At 38.8% G+C, this 20,625-nt stretch overlaps 2 protein-coding genes across 2 annotated transcripts in view; one reads left to right on the top strand and one right to left on the bottom strand.

The window, feature by feature from the left end:
- Positions 1-317: 317 nt before the first annotated feature.
- On the top strand, positions 318-4,010 carry RFK (riboflavin kinase). Its single transcript, XM_065745527.1, has 4 exons — positions 318-433; positions 1,641-1,792; positions 2,810-2,912; positions 3,522-4,010. Exons 1-4 carry the CDS (start codon positions 328-330, stop codon positions 3,644-3,646), a joined length of 486 nt encoding a protein of 161 aa, XP_065601599.1. The 5' UTR covers positions 318-327; the 3' UTR covers positions 3,647-4,010.
- Positions 4,011-11,585: 7,575 nt separating this feature from the next.
- The window catches only part of PCSK5 (proprotein convertase subtilisin/kexin type 5), a 265,589-nt gene continuing 256,549 nt past the window's right edge, over positions 11,586-20,625 (bottom strand). Inside the window, exons 34-37 of the mRNA XM_065745519.1 lie at positions 19,446-19,663; positions 17,880-17,995; positions 13,754-13,940; positions 11,586-13,017 (exon numbers count right to left, since the gene is read on the bottom strand). Coding sequence (XP_065601591.1) covers positions 12,617-13,017; positions 13,754-13,940; positions 17,880-17,995; positions 19,446-19,663 — 922 coding nt within the window. The 3' untranslated portion in view covers positions 11,586-12,616. The remainder of the gene's footprint in view (positions 13,018-13,753; positions 13,941-17,879; positions 17,996-19,445; positions 19,664-20,625) is intronic.

The following is a 20,625-nucleotide window of genomic DNA, read 5'->3' as shown; positions in this document are numbered from 1 at the left end:
ACCACCCCTCGATGTTGTGCAGCTGCGATTACACCATAAGGGTCTGTAAGGCAGTCAAAGCTCCTGATACTGAAGTAACGAACGCCTCAGACTGCGGCAAACCAGGGACCAACACCGGCAAGGGGCGGCAGTGCTCCGACGAGAGGGGCAGCGTTGGGCTGTGGGCGAGCCCATCCTTGAGGGGAGGTCTCATCCTGACCACACCGAGCACCCTCGGGCTCCAAAGCCGGGGAACTCCGCCTACTCTCCCCTCCGCATGGTAGTGCCCAGCGCGGGGAGGAGGCGAGGGCTTTTGGCCGCGGGGCTGAAAGGTGGCAGCTGCTGACGATGCGGTGCTGCTGTGCGTCCGCCATGAGGCACCTGCCGTACTTCTGCCGTGGGGAGGTGGTGAAGGGCTTCGGCAGGGGCTCCAGAGAGCTGGGCGTGCCCACCGGTGAGCGGGATGGGGCCGGGCAGCGAGCGGCAGGGCTGATGCGCGGGCTGCGCGCTGCGTCGCGCTCTTTGCGCCCAGCGGCTTCGTCAGCCATCTGTCTGCTCTCTTTTTCTTTCTCGTTTTCTATTTTTTTTTTCCCCCTGTGATGGTCGTCATGATTTGCGGGATGCTGAGCAGTGCTTGCGTGCGGTATGCACAGAGCTGCGATGCGGCAGTTTGATGCAAACCTGTTGGACCACGCTGGAGAGCGGGCACTGGAAATAGCTGAGAGAAGGGAAATGTAAAGGCAGCGATGCAGGGGTTGAAAAGCAGAGAAAAAGGATGTGTCCTAAAGACACACCCAATTACAAGTAGAGATGTAAATTAGTTCATAAACCAGAGGCAGTGAAGCCAGGGGTTGTGCGGTGCCCGTCGCAGTAGTCAACAGAACCTCTAGCAGCAGTCCTGAGATGTCAGGCTTGCCCCATCAGTTAATAGAAACGTGGTATTTTTCTTCTATTCACACCAATACGACTTAACGGAATTCTGGAGAGTGGTATTCTGGAGTGAGGGAAGTTAATGACTGCTTGTGAACTAACAGAAATTCACTAACTGAAAATTCCGTAAAATTGGCGTGAAACCCTGCACGAAGAGCTCTGTGCAAAGTTCAGCAGGGCAGTGGTTTTGGGAAAGAGTTGGGTTCATTCCCTTCGCTCAGGCAGGGATATATTTCAGATTCCTTGTTTTCAAAGGAAATCCTATAAATTCCCGGTTGTGTGTAACCTGAAAGGCAGTATGAAAACTCTTGACAGTTGACTGAAACCGTAACTTAATTTGTTTTCATGTGTTTTATTTGCTGCAAAAAATGTTACTGGCACTTCAGTGAATAATTCTGATGCCATTTTGCCATGCAGAAGAGATTTGATTGCTTTTTTTTTTTTTAATCATATTGAAGCAGTGAAACTTCTAATAGTGAACAGCATTAGTTAGTTCACTGTCTAACAGAAGTACGTAACTCTGAAGAAGTATTCAAAGGTGATAGTCCTGTGGGGCCAGTCGTTCTACATTTTATGAAGCTTTTTTCTTGTTTATACTTTGCCAATGGTGTATTGTATCACTATCATTGTTATACGTGCAAAATGTGTAGGCAGAGCTTGCCTTCTAAGTGTTTGGGAATTCTGTCATGTTCTTGACTTACACAAATGTACACTTTTTAACATTTTTGCAGCTAACTTTTCTGAGCAAGTAGTTGAAAAATTTCCATCCGATATCCCTACTGGTATATACTATGGATGGGCCTCTGTTGGAAATGGAGATGTGCATAAAATGGTTTTGAGCATAGGATGGAATCCTTTCTATAAGAATATTAAGAAATCAGTGGTAAGAACTTTGCTTTGTGTGGCTCTTTGACTATAGTAAATGAAAAAGACATTGATTTTGAAAAAGATAAGCAGAATTTGGTCTATAGGTGTTATTTAGAAAATATATTTGCTGTTAGAAATGTGTTCAGTATATGTCTTATATGTTTGCCATTTGAAACAGTAACGAGACAGCATGCAGCTTTATAATAACTGAAGTTTAATCTGAATTTTTTCTTCCACCACTACTTAAATTCTTCTGGAGCACATTTGTATTTCCAAAGTGGTCATTGTTTATTGTTTTGATAGCTGGATAAACACAACCATTAAATTCAAAACCTGTATTAAGCTTATAAGAGCTCTAGAAGGAGGCAGAACATATTAATCTTCTGCCGTCTGCAATCCTTATGGAATTAAAATAAGAAATTTTGGGGCAGCTTAATTACTAGTGATATTGCATTAATTTTTCTCTTAAATTCTAGAATCCATACATGCGGTTCTCTGGCTTGATATGCAGAATCAAGATCCAAAAGTAAATAGTAACAAGATGGAGTTTAAGTCTCAAACTGTATCTTTATTTTCATAGTGACAACTCCTTGTGCTTTTCCTGAGTCTTGCAGAACTTGGTTTTAATTGCTAATACCTTGAAGCAATTTTGCTTCAGTGCTAATCTCTTCTTTGAAGACAACTGCCTTCACTTCTTTTATAGTTGTAAAATTTTGTTCCTTTGTGAACTAACTGTGAAAGAAGTGTTTTTCCTGATTTTAACAGTCAGAATGTACTTAAGTGAACAACTTCTCTTAAATGCTAAAGTGCAACTCCCGATGTTATCAAAGTCTCTAGCTGCTCAGTCTTGTGTCATATGTGTTAGACTAAATATCTCAGTTTTTCTGATAATGTGTAGAAGAGAATTTGAATTAAGTGTATTAGTTGAACATCTTTGCAAGAAAAGAAATAAACTCAAAATTCACCATAGTAACTGACAACTGATTTCTCTTTTTTTTTTTTTTTTTTTTTTTTTTTTTTTTTTTTTTTTTAGGAAACACACATTATCAACACATTTGAAGAAGACTTCTATGGAGAAATTCTTAGTATAGTCATTATTGGATATATTCGATCAGAAAAAAACTTTAATTCTTTAGGTCAGTATTGCAGGTTTCTGTTAAACTAATCTTTTGTTTGTCATACTCTTGCATACTGAAAGTACTGCGTCATCACTTTCTGTCTTCATAATTAACTATGATACGTCCTAACCTTTAACATTTCAGTAAAATATTTTTATAAGCTGAATTACTAACAAATTAGTTGAATTAAAACAAAAAAAACCAAAACAAAACAAACCCCACACCTTAAAGTTTATCAGTACTTATTTCAGTCTAATAATTGTGTTTTCAATGATTCTAGTCTGAGTGTCATAAAAATATTGGTCTAATGTGATTATTTCTTTTTAAAAATGTATTGTTAGAACTGAAGTTGTTCAAGAGATTTTTGTCTCTTTTGCTAAAATCTCTTAAAGCAAGGGAAGGGTGATGCTCTAAGCACTGAAAAGTGCAATTCTGACATTAAAACCAAAGCATTTTACAAACATAATGTTACCTTCCCAACTTTGTAGTAATAATCATATACTGAACCTGTGACTGCGATTGTTTTCTGGAACTCTGCGATGTGGTGGTGTGCCTTGCTTTATTCTGTATACAGAATTCAGATCACTTTTTAAATATTGCTGTTCTGTTTTTGTTTTTTTTTTTCAGAGACACTCATTTCAGCAATTCAGGAGGACATTGAAGAGGCAAAAAGACAACTAGATTTACCAGAGCACCTTAAACTCAAAGATAGCTTCTTTCATCTACCAGAAGGGAAAATAGTAAACCACTGAGCAAAGCCACTTCCTTTTTTCCTTGTTACTGACTTCCTCTTGACCTACTAATGCATCATAAATAATTTGATCCAGCATAGACTTATGTAGTGAATTTGTCTGGAATCCAGTTAATTTTCTTCACAGCAGCTCATATGTCGCTGTGTTTTAGATTTGTGACCTAACATCCTAATGTTTTATCTGTTCCTGAACTGTGTTTGCACAGTGTCAAGGCCTTTTCAATTTCTTACTCTGACCTGAGTGCATCCACTGGGGCTGTGCAAGAGGTCAGGAGGGGACACAACCATGCAGGTGAATTGGACTAACTAAAGCAATGTTCTGTGCCATATAGTGTCATGCTCTGCAATAAAATTGAAGGATGGTGTGAGTCAGGTAGGTTGGCCATCTGTAGCTTGGATAATAGCTGGGCATTGGTCTAGATGCTGAGTAATAATCTTTTTTCTCTTATTCCACTTCTTTGCTTGTTAAATTGTCATGACACATGACTTTTTCTGCTTTCCCTCTTCCTTTCCTCTTCCCTTTCCCAGTGTGAGTGAGTGGAACTGAGTGAGTGGTGCTTAGCTAACTACTTGTGTTAACTTTACTACTACTTGTGTTAACCCACAAATGCCTGTTGGTGTGATTGTGATTGGAACTGAACATTGAAGCTGCACAATAAGATTTAAGTTTTCTTGTGTTGGCTGATCACTAAACAAGTCGTGCAAAAGGAGTAAGCTATTTTAGATCCTTATAGATAAATAACAAATCCATTTCATAACAATTATTTAGAGATTTTAACACATGTGGAACATGACCAAAGTTAATTCACTCACCTCTGCTTCCCCTGAATTGTGGACACTTAAAACATCAGTGAAGATTTTCTGCTTTTCACAGGCAGAATTTCATTCTAACTCTTCCCACTTTTATGTCCTCACATCTGTCTTATATCTAGCAGCTTAGAATAAATGAATCAAAAGTTGACCTGTCATGCACAAAGCCAAAGATTGGATAGCAGTAAGAAGAATAATTCACTGTAGTTCTGAAATTTGATTGCAGTTATTTATTAACTTTAATTGAAATCAGAGAAGTCTCTCTTACTCTGAGTTACTGGAATAAGAATGCTTCTGTCTGGTTGACTGTACCTACAACAATGTGTAATACAGCTTCCTTCTGAGGAAATGTTTTTCTAAAGTTCAAGAAATAAATGATGAGGAGAAAGCTAATGTATGTCAAAGTTTTAGGCTCGAAGGATAAAGAACCAGTCTTCACAGTATTTTGAAGTCAGAGGAGGTAACCAAAACAACTTTGCATTTCATTTGTTGCTGGCAGATAATTAAAGCCTTTGGACTAATCTTTATAGCGATGGTGAAATGAGTCTGTGAAAAGTTGAATTTTGAATGTAGAACAGGAATGTCCCTTCAAGCCTCTCCACAAAGTACAAGCATAATCCAAACTTTTCACTGTAGATCAGTGAAAGTCTTTGGAAATTTTTAGAATAATGTATATTTAGTAAATATGGAGGTTCTTATATAAAAATTACTGTGGACTTTTCTACTCTGAAATTTTTGCATAGGTACGTGAAGGATGTGCTGTCAAAATTATAACTTGGAAAAGATCAGTTAGAATATAAATACAGGTGGTAGCAGACACTATGTACTTGGAAGCCTGTGCTTCTAAATCTATTCCCCTTACTCTATGACACAGTTTTCTGAATTTTCTCCTGGTCTACTCTTACTTTAATCTTTTATTTCACTCTAGCAGTTCAGAGAGCTTGGACAAAGAAGCTGTATGAGATTTTTCTGTGGCAGGCACTATCAGCATACCAGGAGTTTAGTTTAACTTCTTTTATTTTCACTTAAGGCCATTACCATGAGATATTTTGGGGAAAGATGCTGAACAAGTCAAGGAATCTTTACTGCTGTGTTAGGACTTTAGTAGAACTCACTGAAAGGAATTGCTCATCAGTCCTGCTGATGGAAAGAAAGAGGAGATACAACTCTTGAGTGAGGAAATAGTGATTTCTAAATAAGAACTTACTGTACTAAACTACATTTTGGCCTGTATTTACAAATCTAACTTTCTAAAGATTCTGGCAATTTTGTCTTATCTGTTATCTGGATATTTTCAGCAAACTTCACCTATTTAGTAGGAAAACACTGTAAAAATGTTTTGCTGTACGAAGCAAAAAAACTCCGAAACCAGTTTAATAGATTTTGCTGCACTGCATGCTGGAAATGTATGAAAATTATCTTGGAAGTAGTAACATTTTTTTTCCTCTTTAAGATAGATGATGGGGGATATTTTCACCTATTTTTTTTCCCAATAGGATACATTATTGATTTGTAATAATGCCAAGTTCTTTTTTTATATTTTATATTTCTGGAGGAACTATAGAAGCCATGCTAGTCAATGAAGTATGTTGTAAATAAAGTGTTTGAAGAATAAATCTTTATTCATTGCGGTATTATATCTAAGCTCATAGCTGTCTTTAATATATACACATTTTTTTTCCATGGATTTCCTGGTTCAGTTGTGAAAACCGTGGTGCCTTAAGCTGGTTGTTTTAGCGATGCTGTTCTTTAACTGCTAGTGAATGTTACTGTACAAAAATCTGTCCACCATTTGTTTTCAGAACAGTTGTGCTTAATGACAGAAAGCAGTAGCAAAAGGAAAGTTTGAGAATCTTATATTGGTTGCAGTTTTCACCTCAAGTGTGAAGAACATTAGCAGTAAAACAAACTGTTCTTTGTGTTTGTCTTCATGTTATAGGAAATGTAATTGCATTCATTTGGTTGAGTGTACCTATTTGTGCATTATTTAAGATCAAATATTTTATATAATTTAAAGTTCAGTATATGATCCCTAGTAGTGTGTACATTTTATGAAGCGTTCTTTTTTTGTATTTTGTACAAATAATTTTAATTTGTTGTGGTACTGTATTATTAATAAAAGAATGTAATTAAAAATGTTATAATACTACTTGCCGATTTTCTGGTTGATTGCACTGTGAATATAAGCTGCATAGTCTTTATCATTTACTGAAAAGTACTCCAGAACTCTTCCATTGTCCTGCTTCTTTCAGTTTGAGGTGGGAAAATTGTTCATCTTGCTTAGAAATTTAGAATAACATCTATGTTTTTAGATGATGCAGGTTGTTTTTTTTATAATTAATGCAATATGTGAATGCCAAGTCAAACATAAACCTCACTGAAGGTGTTAGAGTTCAAGCAAAGCAATTATTTCTGTAGTTTCATAGAGTTTTTAAAAATAAAGCTTGGGTTTTTCTCATGCAGTGCATTTTTTTATTTTATTGACTATCACCTCCCAAAGTCTATTACTCTTGCAGTGGAGTTGGCAGTGTGAGAATGACAGTATGAGTTGTCTCAAATCCTTGTGGGGTTGTTAGTTCAGAGAAGAGGGTCTCTACAACTACCTAAAAGGGGATAGGTGTGGTCTCTTCTACCTGGTAGCCAGTGACAGGATGAGAGGTAATGGCCATAAGTTATGTCAGGTGAAGTTCATGTTGAATATTAAAAAAGTTTCCTCAGAAAGAGTTATCAGGCACTGGAAAAAACTGCTCAGGGAAGTGGTAGACTCACCATCCCTGGGGGGATATTCAAGAAACATGCAGATATGGCACAGAGGGGAAATGGCTTAGGTGGTTGGACTTGATGATTTTAGTGGCCTTTACTAATCTTAATGATTCTGTAATTCTATGTCTTTCAGTGCAGAAAAAAAGGAAATAGGAAATCTTGAATAATTAATTGATCATAAAGGCTTCTTATATAGCTAGCTATATTCTGAATTGACAATTTGAGTTCCTAGAAGCAGATTTAAAATCTGTAGTTAGTTGGTATTCTTTTTACTTTGGTGGGTTCCCCTTATTATGATCTTCTCTGTAAATAATTTATATATATATATATAATTTTTACATCCTTACTTTACAGCTATAAAAGTTAGAATGGTTACTCTGTTCAAATTGTTGATGATTACATTAATCACAAAACTTCTGTAAGTGAACTTAGCACTGAAAGACATTATCTACTTTGATGTCTTCAGGACCAGATTTTGTTAACTTTGATTATTTCTCTTAGATGGTTCTTTCCTGAGCATAATAGGTGGAAAGCCTTTTGGATACTTATTCTGCCACAGACTGTTAAACATTCTTGGAAATAATTTATTCAAATTCTAATCTGTGAGAATGACTGCTTTGATGTCATAGTAGTGTAGTAGTAAGAATTATTGCCACTACTGCTTTTAAATATGTTTTCTTTTTAAGAAGGGTTCTGACAATGACTTGGCCCTGCCATACCGAGGATAATTAGGCACCATGATCCTCTGCAAATCTTTGTAAGGGTGATTGCCTGTAAGGTTCTGGAAGGAAAAATGTCCAGAGGTTGTTTAAACTAGTTAAAATTAAACTGTCTGAAAACTAACCCTTCCGTTTATTTATTTGTTTGCTTATTTGTTTGTTTGGCATGTGTGTTCTTTATCTAAGATTTATGGGAATTACATCTTCAGAATGCCATATTCTCCAAAGAGATCTGAGTGTATTCTTTTTCAAATCTAAAACTACTTTGTTCTTTTAGAAGTCTGACAGAAAGAGCTACATTCTCTTCTTACATTCTTATTCACTTGTTTAAACATTCATCTGGGTCAGGGCAAAAGTCCATCTGCTGCAGCTGCAAATGAATCAAACCTGTATCTTGAAACATATTAATCTGTCCCTGGTGACATAGGGAAAGCTTTCTCTCACACTTTCATGTTGTTTATATGCTGATCTGCATGTAATCCGTATGTGTCATCCCTGAATTCCCACCAGAAAAGAACATAATACACTGTGGTGATGTGGATATGCCTTAAGGTTTCCTTTTTGTGATAGACACAGTGGACTCTTCAGTATACCTCAGTATTTGTCACGAATCAAGCTGTTCTACTGGCATTGTCTCCTGATAGTAAGTGTAGGTATGTTAAATCCTCAAGTACATATGATCAGGTTTTTCAATGCCTCAATACTGTTATTTCAAAGTATCCAGTTGTTCTACTGGTTTCTTATATTTTTTTTCTTGGAACTGATATGATCTAAATTGCATTAGAATTATTATGTAATGAATATGGCCTATATAGGACTATATAATTTTCTTCCTAATTTGCTTTTATCTTTCTGCAAGAAGACATAAGATAAACAAAAAGTTGTGTTTCCTAGTATGTTAAGCTAGAAGATTAGTATTATCTACTGTTCCAGAGGATTATCTGGATAGATCTGTGACCTCCTAGAATTTTTTAATAGAGTAGAATTTTATAAGCATTTATGTCCTTATCTGAAAAACTTCTGAGGTTTGTGGACAGCTTGCTTTTACATAGTATGAGAGACTAAGTAATAAAGAGCTTTTAAGCTGCTTGTCAAACTACCCCTCTGTTCCTCACCAGGCTGTAGGTCTTAACTACTTGAAGTTCAGGCTTGAAGTCACATGTACACATAAGATGTTCAGGGTAAATGAAAAATTATAAGTACTAGTTTATTTTCTGAAAGACTCTTCTTCCCACCCTCTTCACCCCAACTTGCTCTCAGATAAATGTAAGTGGCCTTTGGAAAGCGGTGACCTATTAACCATTATCAGAATTTTTCTATAGGTAAAATTTAAATTTGGACATCTGATCTCAAATAAATCTGTAATGCAAAAATATATATTTCTCTTGAAACACCCATTGTTTTTCTTGAGAAAACCAAATGCCTCAATTTCCATTTGAAAGGCTATTATATTAAGTGTGTTAAACATGTCTTACCTCCTATTTTTAGTCTGAAACTCCTATCTAAGTCCTCAGCCACTACTACAGTCCTCATACAAGACCAAGAAGCAAATATGTGGTAAGCTGTGAAAGTTGTTGAAAGGTCACAGCCGAAGAATTGTGGTCAATGGCTCTGTGTCCAGATGGAGGCTGGTGATGAGTGGTATCTGCCAGAGTTCTGTCTTGGTCCTGGTACTCTTTAATTATCTTCATCAATGACATAGACAGTGGGGTCAAGTGCAGCCTCAGTAAGTTTGCTTATGATACCAAGCTGACTGTTGCAGTTGATACGGCAAAAGAAAGATATGCCATCCAGAGGATCCATTATTGTTGATAAACTTGAACAATGGGCCTGCTTGAACCTAATGAGTCTTTTTGCATGGGTAGATAGTGATAGGTCAAGGGGGAATGGTGTTAACCTAAAGGAGAGGACATTTAGATTAGATGTAAGGGAAACTTTTCACTGAGAGGGTGGTGAGGTGCTGGAACAGGCTGCTCAGAGAGGTTTTGGATGCCCTGTCCCTGAATATGTCAAAGGCTAGGTTGGATGGCACCCTGGGCAAATCGATCTAGTACTTGATCTAGTGGCAGTCAACTTTGCCCATGGCAGAGGGGTTGGAATTTCATGATCCTTGAGGTCTCTTCCAACTCAAGCCATTCTGTTATTCTGCTAAAATGTAGAATTAGTAGAATTAGGGCTGTTCCTGGCCAGGGTATTGCTCGTAGAGGAAGGAGCCTAGGGTCTCAAGACACTTGAACTGTAGCTCCTACAATCCACTTTCCTCCACTTCCTTTCTAGCAAAACTTCAGGGTAAAGTCATAGAAGACAAAACTTATTCCTATTTGCATATGTTCCCTGGAAAGAGGGAGGGTATATATGATATTCTACACTTTACTTTGAAATCAAATACCTGGATTACATGAGAGGTAAGTGGTGATAGAACTATGCAGAAGATACAATTTTCACTAAATCTTTTTCAAAGAGCTTTACCAGTGATAGAGTAGTCAGAAATAGTTGCATAGAAGAAAGTTGGATAAAATAAAAGTAATCTGAGAATTATGATGGACTTCAGAAACTCTATGGATGAATAGGAATGGCAAGAAGGCATAGAGTGAAGCCTTAAGGTAGGAGAAAACTGAGGGGCCTTGAAGTGAGGAAAAAAGACTTGAAAAGCAAGAAAGTGAGAGACATTTACTGAATATCACAGGAATTTAGTCAGGTTAGGAAGAATGAACTAAAGAACTAAAGAAGATGGTCAGATGCAAGAGTTTCTGTATCAGAAAATATACATGAAATATACTAGTTCTGTTTGGAACATCTTTCTTACTACGGCATGTGGAGAAGGAAGTAAGAGAGAGAACTGGCTTTGTTGGTGTTTGCACACTTTGGCTTACTAAAAAAAAATTAATTATTCAGAGTACATTAAAATACAAGAAACTCTACCTTAAAATGATGGGGGATATTAGGCAGAGATCCCATACACAAGATACTCACTACATCTGTCAGAATGATTTCAGAATGCTCAGGTGCAGCCAGGATTAAGCCTTTGAAATGTGATGAGGAGATTCCAGGTTTTCAAAGCAAATTCTTACAGATGTTAAATAAGTCATTATCAGTAATGACAAACCATGTTACTAATCCAAACAAGATTCTGAGAGCAAGATAAGGCAGTCTTTCATTCAATATGCCCTTTCAATCTAATTGTTCACTCTTCTTTCCCTTTTTTTTTCTGAACTACTTCAGAGAGGAACTTGAAACAAAGTGACAGGTAAGATGCTCTTTCAGAGTACCTTCCTGTTGTGAAACTTTTGATAAATACAGATCCTTGCTTTGACTTTTTTGAACTCACATAACTTTGCATTCTTTCTCTTGTTGAGGTTGTAATGATTAAAAGATTAAAATTCAAAGTGAAAACAATGGTCTTCACCTTAGAACTTCTTTTAACATAGAGATGGAAAGATCTGGAAGTATTTGTAAAATATTTTTGGAAGAAATACCAGTTCAGAATTCAGCTATAAAAATTAGATATTCTCACACAATTCCCTTGTAGACATTAAATCTAGTTGATTTACTGTTCCAGAGTTGTTTCCAGTTGGAAATCCAAAGGACCTCAAAGATAGAGAGCAAACTTGATAAATAATGACATTTTCAAAATGATTTTGTGCAAAGAATTTATTCTTTCACAGTAAAGGGCCATAAAGAGCATCCTTTAGTAGAATGAATTAAATTTTTGTAGTAATACAAAAATCACATTACTGTGTTCCTTTAAATTACACTACTAAATAAATATTAGTTATCCCCTTTGCCATCCTCCAAGAAACTTGAGGCATTTACATCAGAAATGTGAAACTTACTTGAACAAATGGTATTTAAATCACTTGCAGCTTGAGAAGCTAATTAGAAAGGAAAGAAGGAGTGCTGTTTTGTGGCTGTATTTATAGACAGTATTTGCAGTAAACCAAAAAGTCTGTGTGCACAATGAAAGATTATTTAACATGCTCTTGAATAAAGAGTAATCAGAGATTGTTACATAAAATCTTTTCATTATTTTTCATGCAAACCATGAAGGTAGTGAAGCAACCCAAAATAGTCACAATTAGAAGACTTAAAAATCATGTTACAGGCTCACAGTTTCACTGGGAACTATGCCACAAGATTGTAAGTGGAAATGTGTTGGCTTTGAGGAGCGTAGGTGTACCAGATGACATCAACAAAGAATATCTGTTTAGAATCAGAAACCTTCCCCATGCTATTACAGAAAGCTATGTTACTATAATCACAATGTAGTGAACTACTGGCACGTACTCCAGTGACATTTGTCATGTAGACAAATCTTGTTTATGTCTGCACTATTTTAAAAGAGTGGCAAAGTTTGCACTATGTATGTATGGTTTGAAGGAGTGTTTGTGTTTATCATAGCGCATGTGCCTTCACACTGGGAAAGGATTTACTGTCCACGAAAATGCACAGGAATGTATTTGTTTAAACAGCCTACATCTGGAGGGCAACTTAAAAGCCTAAGGACTTAAGTAAAGCTTCAGAAAAAAAAAATGCTTGAAGAAACCATCCTGCTCTCAAAATAAGCATTAGTTTAAATCTAAAGATCAGCCTGAAATGGAGTAAATAAACATACTTAACTAAATTGCTGCAATTTAATAGGAAAAAGCAACAGAGCAGAAAATCCGTAAGACAGTGAGGACTTATCTAAATGAATAACTTTCATCATCATATTCAAGTTCATCTTCTTCATCATCCTCCAAAAGTCCATATCTAAATTTACGATAGACTGTGCCATCCTGACCCATATACACAATATCGTCTTCATCATCATCTTCAATATCTCGATCTCTGTATTCAATCACTTGATCTTCCTGATAGCTTGTGCTCTCATGATAATTGCTCACATGGGAAGTGAGGGTTTTGGAGTCATTTGTCAGCTTCTCATACCTACCTTTACTGACAGTGTGTAGCTTTGATTTTGATCTTCTCCAGATGACTATGATGGCTCCAATGACAAGGATAAGTAAAATGCAGGTAATGACGAAGAAAGTGCTTTTGTTTTTGCTTGCTGGTGGTAGTGTGGTCCGTAACACACAATCATCTGACAACAGCAATAAAACAAAAGAGAAATGGTTAAATAGAGTTGTGTGTATATGTGAATTGGTGGGTTTTGTTTTAGAAGACTCGGTATGTTTTAACTGTGATGGTGTAAGTAAACAAGGTTGTTGAGAGAGCTTTGTTTCCTTATTGGACCTGAAGTAATCAGGAGGAAGCTGAAAAGCTAATAGATAAACAGACATAGTCTTTCTAGCTGAGTGTAGGCAGGAAATGGGAATTTCTCCCACACATATTTATACTTTTCACTATGAGGCAGCTAGAAAGACTTGAAGACAAATTGTGCGCCCTGAGCCTGTTTTTCATAACTGTATAAGTTTGCTTCAATAAACATATTTTTCCACCCCACTGATCATCAGTTGTACAAAACACTATTGCTGTTTGAAGTTAACAGTATGATTTTGACTTAGGAGCTTAAAATGGTGTGTTTCAAATTACTATTCCTTGAAGAAAGCACTTCCCAATTAAATGTTTTATGAAATGCTTGGCCATTTTGCACGGTAGATGGGAGAGAGAGAAGGTGGCAATTCCTGCAGGAGTCACAATTGCTATTATTTGTGTAAATTCCTTCCTGTTCTAGAGATGTAGCAGTAGAAATACACCACCATGTACTTGTAGCTGAGCAGCATGTTTTTGCTGTTTTCCACTTTTCAGCTCTAACCGTCACCTTAGTGAGCCATAGTGTTCACCAGCAGCATTGCTACCCCTCAGGATGGTCCTACCTTGTGTTTCACTGCAGTCACAGCACTCAGGGATGCCTGCTGGATCAGTGTCACTGCAGCATGGTAGGCAGCGGCCTTCCTCCAGGTAGAGCTGCATGCCAACTGGGCAGATGGTGCAATTGAGAGGTCCAGGTCCCTTGCACTCCATGCATGAGCTGTCACATTTCTCACACTTTGTCTCATCCTCCTACAGACACAGAACACAAACAATGCACATTTCTCTTCATCTTCCTTGGCTCTAACCTGATAGTGCTTCCCTACCATTCACTGAGAGCATGGTGTGGCAGTTTGCTTGGGCAGTTCACACAGGGAAGCCAAGTAGGGCACACTGTTCTTCCCATTTGGGACCATAAGGGAGAGAGCTCTGTTAATAACAACATGGTGATTGCCCAGAGTGGTAGACAGGCTGAGGCAGAAACACAGATATAGGGCCCACAGCCCCTCTGGGCTGAGGTGTGCACACAGACAGAATTCCCAGGGACTCAGAGAGCTGTCCAGAGCTTTGGCCATAGGAACTCAGGAATCCGGAAGTTTCTTCAAGGCCTGGGGGAGGAGGAGGTGTGTAGTGGATGCTGCAGGAAGAAATCACCAGGCTGAGGTGCCTGGAAAGCAGGGAGGGGAGGTGTAGGAGGAAGTCTGAACTGATGCATGCTGACCAGCAGTCCCTTTCTAAGTCACTGCCCAGAGAAGCAGCTAAAAGAGCTTCCCACCTGGAGGCTAAAGAGCATGACAGCACCCAACATGAGCGGAGATGGACCCTCATCTCTGCTCTGAGCAGGAGCCTTTCCCTTACCCCTACAGATCCTCTTTGTAACAGATGCAAGACATGAGCTAGAGGCAAAAGAGCATCTGGATACCAAACACCCCAGAAAGCAGCAAGCATGTGGAGCAGGGCCAACCGAGGAATCTTATTAAAACTAGTGCCACCTAAAAGGGGTGAACAGTCTTAGGAACTGGGGACTCCTTGCCAGGAGGCACTGAGGCCTCTGTTTGCCACTCAGATGACCCTTCCAGTGATGTTTACTGTCTTCTGGGGCACATGTCAGAGATGTTAAAAAGACTACCACAATTAATCAAACAAAAAGACTACTACCCTACCCGCTTGTTGTCATTCATATAGGGTCATACGAGGTTGTAACAAGATAAAAACAGAAAATTAAAAGGGATATTTTATCCCTTAGAAAGGCATTAAGAGAATCAGCACAAGCAGTGTTCTCCTCTGAGTTCCCAGCAGGCAGCTGGGACTAAGAAAGAAGGAAGACACAGGTATATTTCTAGCTGAAAAGATGATGTCAGGATCAAGGTTTTCAGTATTATGATCATGGGCACGTCTTTGAGAGACTGGGCATATGGGTGTCAGATGGAATGCTACAGAGCAGATGGGGAAAAGGTTTTCTGAGGAGCAAGCTGGCTGAATCTCACTGTGATCATGGAAACATGGTGGGACAGCTCACATGACTAGAATGCTCTCATGGATGGCTATGTCCGCTTTAGGAAAGACAGACTGTCAAGGAAAGGTGGTGGAGTTGCTCTCTTATGTGAGAGAGCAGCTGGAATGGACTCTAGGAGAGCCAACTTTGACCTCTTTGAAGACCTACTTTGGAGGTATCCCATGGGCTAGATTGTTAGAAGGTAAGGAGGCCTATGAGGGTTGGTTGACACTTAAACACTGCTTCTTCCAATCTCAAAATCACTGCATCCCTAAGAGTAAGAAATTGATGACAGGAGGCCTGCATGGATGAGCAAGGAACTCGTGGATAAACCAAAAGGAATGAAGCTCCATGAAATAGGGCAGAAGGGCCTATCCACCTAAGAAGAATACAGGAATGTTTTCAGGGCCTGTACAGATACAACAAGGAAGGCTAAGGGCCTCTTGGAATTGAGCCTTGCATGGGAGTTAAAGGATAATGAGAAAGGTGTGGGGTGTTTTCTTTTTTTTTTGGTCGTATTTTTCTTTCTTTTTTTGTGGGATTTTTTTTTGTTTGTTTGTTTTTTTGTTTTCAACATTAAAAGAAAGATTAGGGAAAATGTGGGTCCCTTACTAAATGAGCTGTGTGCCCTGGTAACTGAGGATGCTGAGAATGCAGAGATTCTGAATGCTTTCTTTGCTAAGTCTTCAATGCTAAGGTTTGGTCTCAGGAGTTCTATACCCTGGAGGCAAGAAAGTCTGGAAAAAATAATATTTTCTGTTGGTCAAGGAGGATCCAGTCAGAGAACATTTAGCTAAAATCGATACAAACAAATATGTAAGTCCTGATGGGATGCACCCACATGTGCTGAGGGGGCTGGCGGAGGTGACTGCTGAATCTCTATCATCTTTGAAAAGTCTTGGCAAATGGGAGGGGTGTATGAAGACTGAAGGATAGCCAATGTCAGTCACTCCAGTCTTCAGAAAGGGCAAGAACTACAGGCCAGTAAGATTCACCTCTGTCCATGGAAAGGTGATGAGATAACTTGTTCTGGACGCTGTCTCCAAGCAGTTATAAGAGAAGAAGATTATCAGAAGTAGTCAACATGGATTAACCAAGGGGAAATCACGCTTGATCAATGTAATAGCCTTCTGTGATGTCATCACTAGCTGGGTAGATAGCAGGAGAGCAGTGGATACTGTCTGCCTTGACTTTAGCAAGGCATTTGACACTGTCTCCCACAACATCCTTGTAATGGAATTGGAAATTGTGGTATAGATGAGTGGACAGTGGAGTGGACTAAGGACAGGCTGTCTGGCAGAGCTCAGAGGGTTGTCATCAGCTGCACAGAGTCCAGCTGGAGGCCTGTAACTAGCTATGTTCACCAGGGGTTTGTGCTGAGTCCAGTCTTGTTCAACATCTTCATCAATGATCTGGATGAATGGATAGTCCTCCCTCATCAAGTTTGCTGGTACTAGGAGGAGTGGCTCACACACTAGAAGTCTGTGCTACCTTTCAACAAGACCTGCGCAGTCTGGAGCAGGGAGGAACCTGATAAGATTTAACAAGAACAAGTGTATTACTGGGGAGGAATAATCACATGCATCAGTACAGGTTAGTGGGTGACCGGCTGGAGTGGAACTCTGCAGAGAAGGACCTGGGTGTTCTGGTGAAAGACAGGTTAACTATGAGCCAGCAGTATTCCCTTGTGCCCAAGGAGGCCAATGGTATCCTGGGGTGCATTAAAAAGAGCATGGCCAGCAGGTCAAGGGAAGTGATGTTGCCTTTCTACTCTTCCCTGGGGAGGCCACATTTAGCATACAGTGTCCAGCTCTGGATTCCCCAGTTCAAAAAAGACAGTGATTTCCTGTTAGGAGTCCAGTAGAAAGTCACAAAGGTGATGAAAGACCTGGAACATCTCCTGTGTGAGGAAAGACTGAAAAACCTGGGTCTGTTCAGCCTAGGGAAGACTGAGAAAGGATCTAATAAATGTTTATAAATACCTAAAGGAAGGTGGGAGACAAACTGATGAGGCCAGGCTCTTCTCAGTGGTGCATAGAAATAGAACAAGGAGTAATAGACTAAAATTGAACATCACTCATGGAAGTTCCATACTACCATGTGGAAGAACTTTTTCACTGTAAGGTTGGCAATGCATTGGAACAGGTTGCCCGGAGAGGTTATGGAGTCTCATTCCATATCTAGGACATGCCTGGGTTTATACGTGTGAACAATTGTACCTGCTTTAGTGGGGGAGTCGGACTCAACAATTTCAATCCCTGAAATTCTGTGATTTTGTGATACTGTGATCTTATTCCATTAAATATACCTTCAGCTCCTTTTTTCACTAGATTTCTGTTAGGAAAACTGCCTATCAGGAATATGATGTGATTTCTCATAAACAAAGCAGCAGATATCCCTGTGGAAATCTCAGTTAAACCAGAATAAAATAGGTACTCTATACTAATATAATTGATTTTGTTCATATGAGTTTGGTATAGTCTTTGGTAATGTCTTTATATTTACCCTCAGAAAAGTTTTCTACTTCAGAAAGACCTAGAAAGAGAAAACATTGTTGGTTTTTTTTGTCAGAAGAAGAAAAAAGTTGGCATTTTTTATAACTTGAAATCTCAAAGAAGAACATTCTGTGTTTGTGTTGTATTCATAAGTTAAAGTTCAGCATATTAATCACAGAACCAAATGCCTATGAATATTACCTCTTGTCCTGGTGCCTCCTGGACTTTGTAGTAACCTACAAAGCAGTCTGAGTTGCATATCCCATTTAACAAACTGTAGCTCCATACACAAGATGTGCAGCTGAATCCTTCCTTCCCTAAAGAGGCAAAATAAAATAACAATATTAAAACAGTAAAAAATTTCATCTAACTTCAATTTGAAAATACACTAATGAAAAGGGATACTTGACAATTTCAAGAATCTGAAGTGGGATTCAAGAATCTGAAGTGTGGAAAATTCCACAGTTTTAAATACTGTTATTTTGCAATTAGCCATCAGTGCTATTCAATATATCCACCATTCAAAACAATTTCTTTACATTGCAGTATGTGGTAGTCTGAGCTGTGGAGCAGAATTGTTGTTAGCTGTAGATTTTCTACTCTTTCCTTTACAGACCAGAAAGATCTGAGGTTAGATTTAAATCTCTCGGCTTTTACAGAGTGTCATGGTTTTATGATTTTTGGTACTGGTATTCCACAGCATAACATCATTTAGAGTTAAAGAGTTAATGCTTCAGCTCCACGGATCATCGATAGTTCCAGGTATACCTGCCTCAGAAGAGAAGAAGAACTACATTCCCCAGAGGACTGTGTGATGCTTTGTGTTTTTACGTCTTTATGCTCAGAGGGAAAGATAAAAACTGTCTGCGGTCACAGGACACTCTTCTTTTTCTTTTGGGATGGACTCAGCAGTGGGTGCTCACTGCCGTCCTCCTTCAGCGTTAGCGTAAGGCCTTCGGTTTATCGGGCACTCTCTCTTGCTCATTTCATTTGATTCATTAGCCTCAATTCCAATTGTATTGTATTATATTGTGTTATTTTGCTTTCAAATATCTTATTTAGTAAATTAGCTTTCCTCCTCAGATCATTGCCGCTGTTTTGTTCCTAGGCCCATCTCCCTTTTCCCTTTTTCCCTTTCCCCCTTCCCCTTTCCTGGGACATGGGTCCGTGGGTCCCCTGCACCAATCGTCATGGAACTGGGCCAAACCTGCCCATAAACCGTTGACACAGAGTAATACATAGTAGGTTAGCTCAAAGATGAAGATACTATTCAGTGTTTGTGCAAGAAGCAAATTGTAGTTGTGTAATCATCAGTGCCCTTTTATTTTGAAGTGGATGAGCATTTTTGTGTGAGGCTTGGTTGACTGAAAACATAATTATCATTGTCAGTTTATTTCTCTTCTCTACACTCCACTGTATGGCTGCTCTGTGCACAGTGCCTTCAGGCAGCCCTATGGTGAGCCTTCTGGGAATTCATATCCTTGCTTTGATCTTGGTTGAATGGTACTTCAAAGGCAAGATGGCAATGTAAAGCAGCCAGAAGAGCGAGTAACACTAGGATGTAGGAGAAGCTAGCAGCCGCTGGGGAGGTCTTGGCTGCCTGCTGCGGCCAGAGATTGATGACTGGTAGGGTTATGCACAGCATGCCTTTTTCTTGTGTGTTTACAGACTTGGAGCGGAGGGAGGAAAAGAAAGGAGACAGTGATAATCCTGGCAGGTGTTTTGATAATCCTTTTCATGTTGCCAAAGCAGAGTGTATGCTTTTACCTTCACAAGTTCGGCAGGAAGGGTGGCATCTCTCACAGACATTGTCATCCTTGTTTTCATAGTAATATTCAGGACAAGAGCTAACACATTTGTTCTTGGAGTGCAGCAGGTAGAAATGTGTATCGCAGAAAAGGCAGTCTGTTGGTTGAGGCCCCATGCACTCCTTACAGCCCTTGTGGCAGCGTTTGCATGACCCAGTGGAGTTTTGTGCAAAATAGCTGAAACAGATTTGGTAGTTGTTGCTTTGCAAAATGTTTAACAATGGCAGGAAAAACAGAACATCCTTCATCATGGCTGTCAAAATTCAGTTATGAAGCTAGTCTTTGTGAAACTTTGTGTAAAATGAAAGGCTTTCTAAAATTGAAGATGAATTCAGGTACATGTAAACAGACAGGGCCCAGAAAACATAAGCTCCATTTTGATTTTGCCAGAGATGTCTTGTGAGATATTGGTTAAGCAATGAGTTTCTCAGTGCTCTGGTGACCTGCTGTCAGATGGAAATTCAGCAATTTCTTATTTTCTTTTGATTTATAAGCAGCTTTAGTCAAAGAGTTCCAATAGAGATGATTGGTTCATCTAAATTGTGTAGTCAGAGAAAAAGGGGAAGAGCTGCATTGTGGCTGTGTTGAGATATGGCCACTACAGTCTTCCAGTTTAGTAGGATAATAACTGAATTTGAATGCCAGCATGACTGTATTACTGCAAAATCAACTGGACCTGAGCCATAAATCTTAAGTCCAATTTCCAGATTTAAATTTTTGTGACGTAGTCACAAGAGCTAATTACATTCACATTTTGAAATTAAATGTACTCATATTCATGAAGTTGCTGACCCAGAGTTTGACCGCTCTGGTACAGATGTTTTAGTGGTTAGTTTTTTTATGATCAATTAGAAACGCTTAATGCAGAACAAAAGTAATCTCATTTAACATCAAGTTAGGTGGAGCCAGTCTCCTGTGCTCAAGCTGGTAACTTACTATACTTATTCTACTCCAGTCTTTTCTGTATAAACATAACCAAGGAATATCCTTAGAATGTGAGAATGACCACATGTCAGGCGATTCCAGTTTGGAAGCAAACATTCTAGTTTTATACTGAGAGGGAAGGTTTTTCACTGTCTCTGTACTGGAACAGCATACATTTTTCCTGGAAATGAAAATCAAGTCTATATGACTCTAAA

This window comes from Cyrtonyx montezumae, unplaced genomic scaffold (genome assembly GCF_038088225.1).
Source record: "Cyrtonyx montezumae isolate F1298 unplaced genomic scaffold, pur_monq_1.0 scaffold_36, whole genome shotgun sequence".
Lineage (NCBI taxonomy): Eukaryota > Metazoa > Chordata > Aves > Galliformes > Odontophoridae > Cyrtonyx > Cyrtonyx montezumae.
This window is presented reverse-complemented; position numbering and strand designations above follow the sequence as displayed.